This window comes from Arachis ipaensis, chromosome B03 (assembly GCF_000816755.2).
Source record: "Arachis ipaensis cultivar K30076 chromosome B03, Araip1.1, whole genome shotgun sequence".
In the NCBI taxonomy this organism is placed as follows: Eukaryota; Viridiplantae; Streptophyta; class Magnoliopsida; order Fabales; family Fabaceae; genus Arachis; species Arachis ipaensis.
This window is the reverse complement of record NC_029787.2, coordinates 15,959,266-15,969,952: the sequence shown is the minus strand read 5'-3', so window position 1 is coordinate 15,969,952 and position 10,687 is coordinate 15,959,266. Positions and strand designations below refer to the sequence as shown.

Here is a 10,687-nt window from a genome sequence, read left to right as displayed (position 1 = left end):
AAGATTGAAATCAAAAAGTGAAAAGTTTTGAACTTTGTGGTGACATATATGTCTGTGTATACTATTGGGGTTGAAGAATGAATGCCATTTGGTCATTGTGTTGAAAAGTTTTGGAACTTTGATGTAGAACATGCTGTTTTTATGTTTATATGTATCCTATTGGGGTTGAAGAATGCTATGATGGTCGTTTTCATTGGATGGGAACTGTGATTGGTTGCTTATTACTGTGTTGTTATTGCAGGTTTCCCTAGATGCCATAGCAATTGTTTTCTAGCTGCTAATTTCTAATTGATTTTTTTTTAAAAAGAATCTATGTCATTGTATTTTGTGTCAATACTCATTCTATTGCTCTTGAATTTTTGTATAATCTCTGTGTCAACACTTAAATTCTTGATTTCCACTCTCGGATCAGGTTAAGTATCCAATTGACACCTACTTTTTAGACTTTCAAATAACATTGGTGTTTGTACTTCTCTGAATTTATGGAAGAAAGATGGATCAAAAGATATTTAAGTTGGGCCACTTTGCTAGATAAGGAATATGGATTTGAGTGAGAAACTATTAGAAATGAGTCCCAATGAAGGGCCAAACTGACAACTGGATTAATCGAGTGTCACTGTGACATTAAAATTAAAAAAAAAAAAAATCAAAGGCTACTTAAACTTGAAAAAGCATATTATTATTGCTGTTATTAAGTGAAGATTTCATGCAAAGTTGTTTGCATCCCCGTTCTTAAACTTGATAAGTTCATGGTGAAAAAAGTACATGTGGTACTCAAAAGACTTCACATTTAAGGATAAGATAGGCATATTTAAAGGTCATAATTATTAGGAAAACAATGTTACTCAACTAAACCTTTGGCTTCAGTGTGATCAAGGTTTTGATTTGTTCAACTGCATCATGAGGACATAAAACAATGACCCCTAATCCAAAATAGTTTAGCAGATTATTTTGAAACATATAAAGATTTCTTCTATTCTGGAAAAAAACATGCTTGAGTTCCTGATTAAATAGCTACTAGTATTTTGTTACAGATTTTCCCTAGTTTTCTCTGCAAATTGGAAAGAGCTCTACTCAATTTATTTGTAATAGTCAATGTCTATTCTTGTTTGAAAACATGATTTCCCCAAAGAATAAATAGCATAGCAATTGTGTCATTATAAGAACTAGTTTATGATTTTCTTCTGCATAATGGTAAATAGGATTCCTATGGTGGGTACATGGTGGCGTTCGCAGGACGGAAATACGCAGCTCGTTCTCCCCCTGCCTTTGTTGCAAATAACACATTCATTGTGACAAGTTTTACATTGGTAAGATATAACAAAGTTTGTAAAAATTTGTGGACCCTTATAAGGTTAGTTTCTGGTTTGTTATTTTGAATAGCTTGATTTCTTCATTTGAGTTAGGTGTTGGAGTTTCAAAAGGGTAGGCTGCAAAATTTGTATTGGAAGAGAGATGGATGTGTTGCATGTAGAGGAAAATCCAGTTTTGTTTGCCTCAACAAAGTAGATTGCGCTATCAGGACATCGTCTTGCAAAGGCCGAGGAGGTTCCGTGGATTGTAGCCTTGGGATTCAGCTGGCGTTTTCCGGCACAGACAAGCATCTTAGAGTGCTTAATTCGTGGTATGAAGTTGAGAATCTGAGGCAGTACTCGCTTTATGGCTTGTACTCGAATCTAAGGGACTCTCTGACTAGTCAGTATAACAAATTCTTTTAACGAAGAAAAGATGAGTTGAATCTTTCTTTTACTTCTTGTATTGTTTGTTCTTGATAATCTTGTAATTTTTGTTTGCTATTTGCATTCTTGATTCCTTGTCACTTGACATTTTTCTGCTTCATCAATTTATTGTTCATGAGTCATGACCATATATATATATACATGAGGAATGTTCAAAGTCAACAATGCTGCACTTATTTATAACAAACCAATAGGAAGTGTTACATCAAAAATAATAAACTAACAAACAACAAATAACAACAACAACAAAGCCTTGTCCTACTAGGTGGGGTCGGCTACATGAATCAAACGACGCCATTGTGCTCTGTCATGTATCATGTATACAGAGAGACCGTTTACATGTAGATCTCGTTTGACCACCTCATGAATGGTCTTTTTAGGTCTTCCTCTGCATTTCGCCCCTTATCTATTTTCCATCTCATCCACCCTCTTGACTGGGTGTTCTATCGGTCTTCTTCTCACATGTCCAAACCACCTGAGACGCGATTCAATTATCTTTTCCACAATTGGTACTACTCCAGCTCTCTCCCTTATATCTTCGTTCCTTATTTTATCCAATCGCATATGATCACTCATCCATCTCAACATCTTCATCTCTGCCACACTCAACTTATGTTCATGCTCTCCTTTGCCCCCCAAACACTCCGTACCATAAAGCATAACCGGTCTTATAGCGGTGTGATAGAATTTACCTTTAAGTTTTAAAGGCACTTTTTTGTCGCATATAAAACCAGATGCACTCTGCCATTTTGACCAACCTGCTTGGATCCTATGATTTACATCCTGTTCAATCTCTCCATTATCCTGTATGATGCACCCAAGATATTTAAAACTTTTAACTTTTCGTAGGATGTTTTCTCCAATCTTCACCTATATATTAGGGTTTTCCCTTCTCAGACTGAACTTACATTCCATATATTCCGTCTTGCTACGGCTTATGCGCAGACCATACACTTCTAGAGCTTCTCTCCATAAGTCCAACTTCATATTTAAGTCTTCCCTTGACTCTCCCATAAGGACGATATCATCGGCAAAAAGCATGCACCATGACACAGGCTCTTGGATGTGCTCTGTGAGTACTTCCAAGACTAATGGAAAATGTATGGATTTAAGGATGATCCCTAGTATAATCCTATACCAATAGAAAATTCCTCTGTCACACCACCTTGAATCTTCACACTAATTGTAGCCCCATCATACATGTCTTTAATTACACGAATATATACGATCCTTACTCTCTTTTCTTCTAAAACTTTCTATAAGACCTCCCTTGGCACTCTATCATATGCTTTTTCCAAATCAATAAACATCATATGTAGATCCCTTTTATTATTACGATACCTCTCCATGATACTAGGACTAAAATCAGCAAATAATATGGGATGATAAACTTTTGACTACATGCTTAAAGAACTCAATTAAATATCATTATATTAAGTTTTCTGGTTAGAATAAAATATAAAAAATGGAGATTAATGTAAGGAAAAATTCATTTTGCTTTCATCTTTAATTTTTCATATGGCAAGAACTTGTATACAGCATATTGGCTAACATTGAAGAAATAGCTTCATGAAAGATCACCATCTACAAAGATAATCATATTTCAAATTACTGGCAATGTGTGTTACTGCATTGCTGTATTTGGTACACACAAGTATGGTATTGAATGTTCTTTGTGATAATATAATATCCAGCTTTGCTAAGTAGACAACGGAAAATTTGAATAACGTGAATAGGCTGAAAATTTGGCCCAATGAAGTAAAAAAAAAAAACACTCCATCCAAATTATCCAACTAAAAAATCTCATTCAATAATTTAAAAATTTAACCATTCATTATACCCTAATTTACCAAAGTACTAGCTTTTTCCCAAACCCTCTACCGTCGCTTGGTCTCCAACCAGCGCCCATCGTCGCCACTGGGATCCTTCTCACCACCGCTGGTTCATCAACAAGGACCCTCATCGGCGTTGCTCTCCTCCAGACCGGAAATGAACGACGTTGCTGGGCTCCTCCTCGCCGTCGTTGCTTGGCTTGCCACGCACGTCACCGGCGTCGCTCATCCCTAGTGAAAATAACCATCCACTTAAGGATAAAAATGATCATTCGCATATCTAGTGAATTGAACATCTAGCATATTTTAATTATATATAACTAAACCCAATCCAATCAAATAACCATCCGCATAAGAATTAAAATAACCATCTGCATACCTACTAAAATGACCATCATGAACTAGCCATGATTGAATACCAGAACTTGAATTCAGGGAGGCGGCGAACAAAGGGACAGAACTCATCGAAGCCCCTAGTGGGAAGGGTGGCACCGTCATAGAGTTCCTGAATTTCAGAATCAACCTGAGGAGAAAGGAAGCTGATGAGGAGTTGAGCATGTAGATTCCGAGGCCGTAGGAGACGATGTAGAAGCCTTGGATCAAGTATACATGTAGAACGTAGATACAAGTGATGATCAAGGAACCAATCCAGCGACTGAGCATGTGCGGAAAAAGAAAAAGAGATGCATCGACTAAGGTCACTGAATTGGTTGACATGAAAGATGATGACGATGTGAATCTAAAATTGGTGGAATCAGCCCATGAGTCATAGAAGGTTCTTCGCGGGTATTTGGTGGATGACCATGCTAAATCTTTATGGAGTAAGTTGTTCCCCTTTATGACCTTATCCTATAAGTTTGGCCAGTTTCCAGCCAATGTTGAGATGATCAACAAGGTTGGTCCGTCTGGGGTCAGTCGTTTTTTGCAGGTATGATAAATAGCCCTTAGGTATTGTCACTTTTATTATTATCTGCTTCGTTGTTTGTGATTCTCCTTTATTTGTAGGTAATCGGTGCACGTCTTGTGTTTATTGGACGGACACAAGAGCTTGCTTTTGAAGCAGAGAAGAAAGATTCTGCTACTGTTGTTGAGCTGACAAAAATTGCTGAAGAGAAAGATAGGAGGGTGAATGAGCTTTCCTCCTCTTTGAAATCTAAAAACTTTGAATTGGAAAATGCTAGGAGTCAACAGGAGGCAATGGGGAAAGAAGTAAATGACTTAAAATCACAAAATAGTCAGCTAGTTGCTCACATAGGTGAATTGGAGACTGAAGTATACGAGTCTTTTTGCACAAGGGTTTGAACGGTCTGTGGCGAAGGTCAGGGCCTTGTTCCCTGAGGTTGATGTAGAGAAATTGGATGTGACAAAAATTATTGTTGATGGGAAGCTGGTTGATGACGAGGTGTTGGTTGAAGAGAAAGAAGATGGCTCCAACATCGGAGAGAAAGATGACTGAATTTGTAATAGTTAGGACTTTCTTTTTTGGTTTTTGAATTTTGAACTTTGTTGGGATTTGTTTCCGATTTTACTTCATCGGTTTGTTTATTCTGTTTGACCTTTTTTCGAGAATGAAACTCGGGTCAAGTTTGTTTCTTTTACTGGTTAGGTAGTATTAAAACAGATGTATGAATTTTAGACTTATAAAAATGTTGCAGAAGTTTGTAACTTATTTACACAAAGGTGTCAAAAAGTACAAAATTTGTAATTGGCATCCGGCCTCGTTAAAACCTTTTCTGAGTAAAAACCCAATGTGGGTGAAAAAGCTAATGAGAAGCAAAAAGAGTACCATCATGTGCCCTTTTGGACCTAAGATATGTACAACCTTAGTGATGAATCGTTCCACGTTCCTGAGACTCGGTCTCCCTTGAGTGTTTGTAATGAGTAATGTAACACCCTACCACACAGAGCCTTATGCTTAAGTCGTAAAGCAGAGGTGGCGATGTATTACGACTTCTAAAAGAAAAAGACTTAAATAAATATAGTTGAAAATAATTTTATGACGAGGCCCCTTGAAGAATAAGCTAATCAAAAGCGAAAACAGAAAATCGTATTACACTTGTACGTATAAGCGTAAATAGAATGGACAAGGTCAAAGAAAGCTGAAAACATAATATACATATCAGAGTTCCAAAATACAGATATCAAGCTCCATACTCGACCTGCGAAGCTAAGGCCGGCCAGAGTATATATATATATATACAACCCAAAATAAAACTTAAACTACAAAATAAACACTTGTATCTCCAAGTCAACCTCTAGGAGGGACAAAATACAAAATATACATGTGGAGATTCTATAAACATATATATATAGCCTAAAACAAAATATGACAGTCCAAAAGATAGTTCTTCGCTTGTAAGGAGGGTCTCCAGACGCTCAACGAGGTGCCTCTCGACCTGTATATGAAAAACAACAGAATATATATGGAATGAGAACCGAAGGTTCTCAGTATGGTAAAGGTGCCCACATAGTTAATATAAAAGGTCCCAGGAAAGGCAGATGCATTCCTAGAACTTCAACACTCAGATTTCAGCCTAAAGACCCAACTAAACCAGAAATTATGTAAGTTATCTAAGGTATTCAAGTTCTAAAACCAACTTTAACTTAACACTTCACTTTCTATTTCTTTCAACCCTCAGAAATTACCGGTGGAACAACCCTCGTCACTCCTCTGCCAGACAAGAGGTCTCTTAGTTGCACAGACAAACAATACAAGCAAGGAAAACACAAATAGAATGCAGTTACAGCAAATAAAACATATAGCAAGTAGACATAGTAATTCAAATAGGCAAATCCAAGTAATGCAAATTCAAACAAAGCAAACAAATGCATATGATGTATGCCTGCTCTATGGCTGATGAACTCATCTGTCGGTTATACAGTCAACCCGACATGTCCTGGTAGCTAACCATTGGACAGAACACCAAACACGGAGCAAGTGGGACAACGCTGCAACCCTTGCATCTTACCCGCGTACCCGGAGCAGGGGACATACTCACCACTTCCTCTTACCCAAGTGGTGTTACAGTTCTCGACCCAGAGCAAGCGGTGATAGAACTCAGTCCTTGCATCTTACCCGAAGCCTAGAACTCTTATCCAGAGCAAGTGGATAACACCACTGCATCTTACCCGGCTTATCGACTCTTACCCGGAGCAAGTGGATAATACCACTGCATCTTACCCGGAGTTGCATTCAGAAATTTATTCTTATTATCATTACAATTCATTCATATTCATTTAATTTCATAATCAATCTCAATTCTCATCATTCTTCTTCCTCATAATCAATCTCATCATCAAACACACCTCATCTCAGCCACATTTTATTACTATTATCATTATCATCATCATTTGCTTCTTATTCAACATTTCATACTCAAACAACAATTCATTATTTTCTAAATAAAACAAACTCAAAACTTAAGTCTTTTCTTGATAACTCAAAATCAAATTATAAAATCCTTAAACCCAAATCTTTCTAAATAACCATTTCAAACAAAACCTCCAATTTCTATAAAAACTTCGACAGCACCTCCTCTAAAACTCGGACTTCTGTCACCCTTCAAGGGTCCCAACCACCAAACCAAACACCTCTCAATTACTCAAATCATTTCCAGTATCAAATTATTTCAAAATCACACTAATTTTCAATATTAAATCTTTTTCCAAAACCAACCAACTCCAATAACAAACCGTTCACAAAATCGAATCACTCATCATAAATCATTTACACAATCCATCAATAATTCATTTAGTTCATTCCTATCTTAAGGTATTCTGGCCTAAGTTTTCACGTGACATCAAACATTAACTATGAGAAACCAAAACCATACCTTTTCCGATTCCTCCTTAAGCTCAGAACACCTCAAAAACCTCTCCTTTCACTAGCTTCAAGCCTCCAAACGTCAATTTCTCAAACCTAATTACTCGGATTTCGTTCCAAACTGTCCCAATTGAACTCTGAATCAACCAGAACACAATCTATTTCACACAATATCACTATAATCATCATAGAGTTCACTAATTCAATGATTCACAAGGGTTTAACAGTTTCTTACCTTATCCACGAATCAATTGGACAAAACTCAATGATTATCCGTTGCTAGAGTTCACCTAAACCATCAAAATCATTTAATTCCTCAATACCCAAACCCTAAAATTTCGAAATTGAGGAGAAGGAAAAATGAGGAAAAATGATAATTTCTTACCACTTTGTTCAGATAGAATTGAAGAGAATTCCGAGACGAACACGTGACCACTGACGGCTCGTCAATCGGAGCTCCGGATCGAAAGTTACGTGAAATTAAAATTGAAACAAGGGTTTCGGTGTTTTTGTCAAGCTCTTCTCTCATTCAGCGCATCTCTTCGGTGAAAAATGAAAGAGAAGGCTTCGTATGGTATTTCATGGGTTGAGCTTTGGGTCGATTTAGGCCCGGTCCAACTAATTCGGTCCGTTGACTCGGTTTTGGACCAAAATCTTTAAAATTAGTGTCAAAACTTATATTTTAATTTTTTTACTTCATTAAACTATAAAATTTAATTTTTCAATTTTATTAATTAATAATTAATTTATTAGTTAACTATTTACTAATTACCTGGGGTTTACAAGTAAGTCCCCATTCTTAGTGGCTTGACTATTCTGTAGGGTCCATCCCATGTAGCTGCTAGTTTGTCATGACTAGTGGTTCGCCTAGCTTCCTCTATTTTCCGTAAGACAAGGTCTCCCTCTTGGAAAACTGCGGGATCACCTTCTTGTTATATCTTTGCCGCATCAATTATTGTATCACCTTTTGCCTTAGAGATGCTTCTTCTCTGTATTCCTCTATCATGTCTAGCTTGATTGTCCGTGCTTGATCATTGGCATCGTTTATATGGAGGTTGACCCTTAATGTGGGATTGGCAATCTCTACTAGAATTATTGCCTCTGCATTATACACTAGCCTAAAGGTGGTTTCCCTGTGACTAAGTGAATGATGGTGTTATAAGCCCATAACACCTCTGGGACCAAGTCTGCCAATTATCCTTTTACATCGCCGAGCTTTTTTTGCAGGGCTTGTATGATGACTTAGTTGACTGTTTTTGCATGGCTGTTTTGCAGAACTTTTTAATTTATAGATTATGATATTAAAATAAAAAATAAAGGTCATTTTTAATGACTTTTAGTTTTAATGCTGTTAAATAAGATTAATTTATTAATTTTTAATATATATTTTTTACAAAAAAAATTAATTATTCTATTAATTTTAGAATCTAATTAAAAATGGTGTGAAATTATAAAAAACAAATGAGTAATTAAGTAAAAAAAAAGAACGATTTTATTAGGTAAATAATGACTTTTGTAAATAATGTGAATAATGAGCTTTAGAATTGACCCAATAAAATAAAAAAACATTCTATCCCAAATTATTTCTTAAACATTAACATTAAAATAACTATCTACACACTTAATAAATTAAATATCCAGCTATTACTAATTGTACATGAATAAATCGAATAAAAAAATAACTATTTAATTAAAAATATAAACATAATCATTTACATACCTATTAAATTAGACATCTAATATATTCATACTTCATATTAGATACATTATTCACATGGTTTAATATTCTAATAGTCTACCTATACTTTTCCAAAAAATAATAGCGTATATACCCTAGAAACTGAAATCGATAAACCACCGCCAAACACCGCACCTGGTCCCTGCAACCAACAAAACGAACAAACAAACAAACAAGGCACGAATACGATCCCTGTTTCAGTGTTTCTACTTTCTAGGGTTTAACTTCGTTAGGGTTTTTGAGCTCACCTCCATTGATTTCCGAAGATTCGCTTTAATCAAAGATGGGAAAGAACGATAACCAGAAGACAGGGCTCGGGAGAGCCCTTGTGAAGCACCACAACAAGATGGTACAGCAGACCAAGGACAAGAACCGCTTCTACAAGAAGAAGTTTCTAGAATCGTTCACCGAAGTCTCCGATATCGACGCCATTCTTGAACAATCTGAGGAGCTTCTAGAACAAGAGCTAGAAGAACCCACCTTCCTCCCTGATCGCACCGCCGCACCCGCCCTTGTAATCAATTTGTGAGTCTTTTATTGTTGTTTAATTTCAATGAACATGTTGGTGAAGTGTAAGAGTGATTTATTTGGCGAAAAGCTAGTAATATGCTTGGATGGACATTGTGTTTGAAATAGCTTAGAATCAAAATCGTATTGGGAGAAATAATCATTTTTGATATAGCATATTAAGAAAAAGCTAAGCATGCATGCTGCAGCCAAAAAAATTAGCATTGTGTTTATTGTGAAGAGTTTGTAACTATTAGTTTGTGTGTTTGTTTGATTTATTTGAGAGTAGGGATCCAGGATCAGGTTCTGGTGACATGTTGACGCCTGAAGAGATGAGGGAGCAGCAAAAAAGGGAGGAGGCACTGCATGCTAGCAGTCTCAGAGTTCCGCGCAGGCATGCATTTTCTTTTATCAGGAGTAATTAATTCTCCTTTGATTGGTTTTGTTTTAGCTCACTGCTTTGTTTTTTTTGGCCTCTAGTTTAGGCCACCATGGAGTGCTGACATGTCGGTTGAGGAGCTTGATGCAAACGAAAGACAAGCGTTCTTGGCTTGGCGTCGCAACCTGGCAAGGTTAGATTCGTATATGCGGTTTATTTTGTGGTGGTATTGATTTTAGTAAGTGCAAAATGATGAACGTCTTAGTTAACGGGAAAAGGAATATCATTTGCCTGTAGTGTTAGTTATAAACGATGAATTCTGTTAGTGGCATATCAAAATAATAAAAAGTATGTATATTTGTTTAAATTCATATCGGTAGCATGATGATGTTTCAGACTTGAGGAAAATAAGAAGCTCATTCTTACTCCATTTGAGAAAAATCTTGATATCTGGAGACAGCTCTGGCGGGTTGTTGAACGCAGTGATTTGGTGAGTTTGATTGATCCTAGATGTTTAACTTTGGAATTTATACTTCACGATTGTTAAAGTATTCCAATTTTTTTTTCTTTTCTTTTTCTTTTTCAATTCAAGTTTGCATGAGTTTGGTTAACACCTATGTTGCACAAATGCTGTCTGGTCTTTTGTTGTTTTTGATTCAACTGTATTTA

General features: G+C 36.4%; 3 protein-coding genes across 3 annotated transcripts in view; all 3 read left to right on the top strand.

The window, feature by feature from the left end:
* LOC107634292 overlaps positions 1 to 1,898 on the top strand; it is a 2,394-nt gene extending 496 nt beyond the window's left edge. Inside the window, exons 2-3 of the mRNA XM_016337834.2 lie at positions 1,203 to 1,310; positions 1,407 to 1,898. Coding sequence (XP_016193320.1) covers positions 1,203 to 1,310; positions 1,407 to 1,718 — 420 coding nt within the window. The 3' untranslated portion in view covers positions 1,719 to 1,898. The remainder of the gene's footprint in view (positions 1 to 1,202; positions 1,311 to 1,406) is intronic.
* On the top strand, positions 4,246 to 5,164 carry LOC110269579. Its single transcript, XM_021117530.1, has 2 exons — positions 4,246 to 4,499; positions 4,577 to 5,164. The coding sequence occupies exons 1-2, from the start codon at positions 4,410 to 4,412 to the stop codon at positions 4,871 to 4,873; spliced, it is 387 nt and encodes a 128-aa protein (XP_020973189.1). The 5' UTR covers positions 4,246 to 4,409; the 3' UTR covers positions 4,874 to 5,164.
* LOC107630006 (GTPase LSG1-2) overlaps positions 9,211 to 10,687 on the top strand; it is a 4,314-nt gene continuing 2,837 nt past the window's right edge. The window contains exons 1-4 of the mRNA XM_016332998.2: positions 9,211 to 9,657; positions 9,929 to 10,033; positions 10,125 to 10,211; positions 10,415 to 10,508. Coding sequence (XP_016188484.1) covers positions 9,416 to 9,657; positions 9,929 to 10,033; positions 10,125 to 10,211; positions 10,415 to 10,508 — 528 coding nt within the window. The 5' untranslated portion in view covers positions 9,211 to 9,415. The remainder of the gene's footprint in view (positions 9,658 to 9,928; positions 10,034 to 10,124; positions 10,212 to 10,414; positions 10,509 to 10,687) is intronic.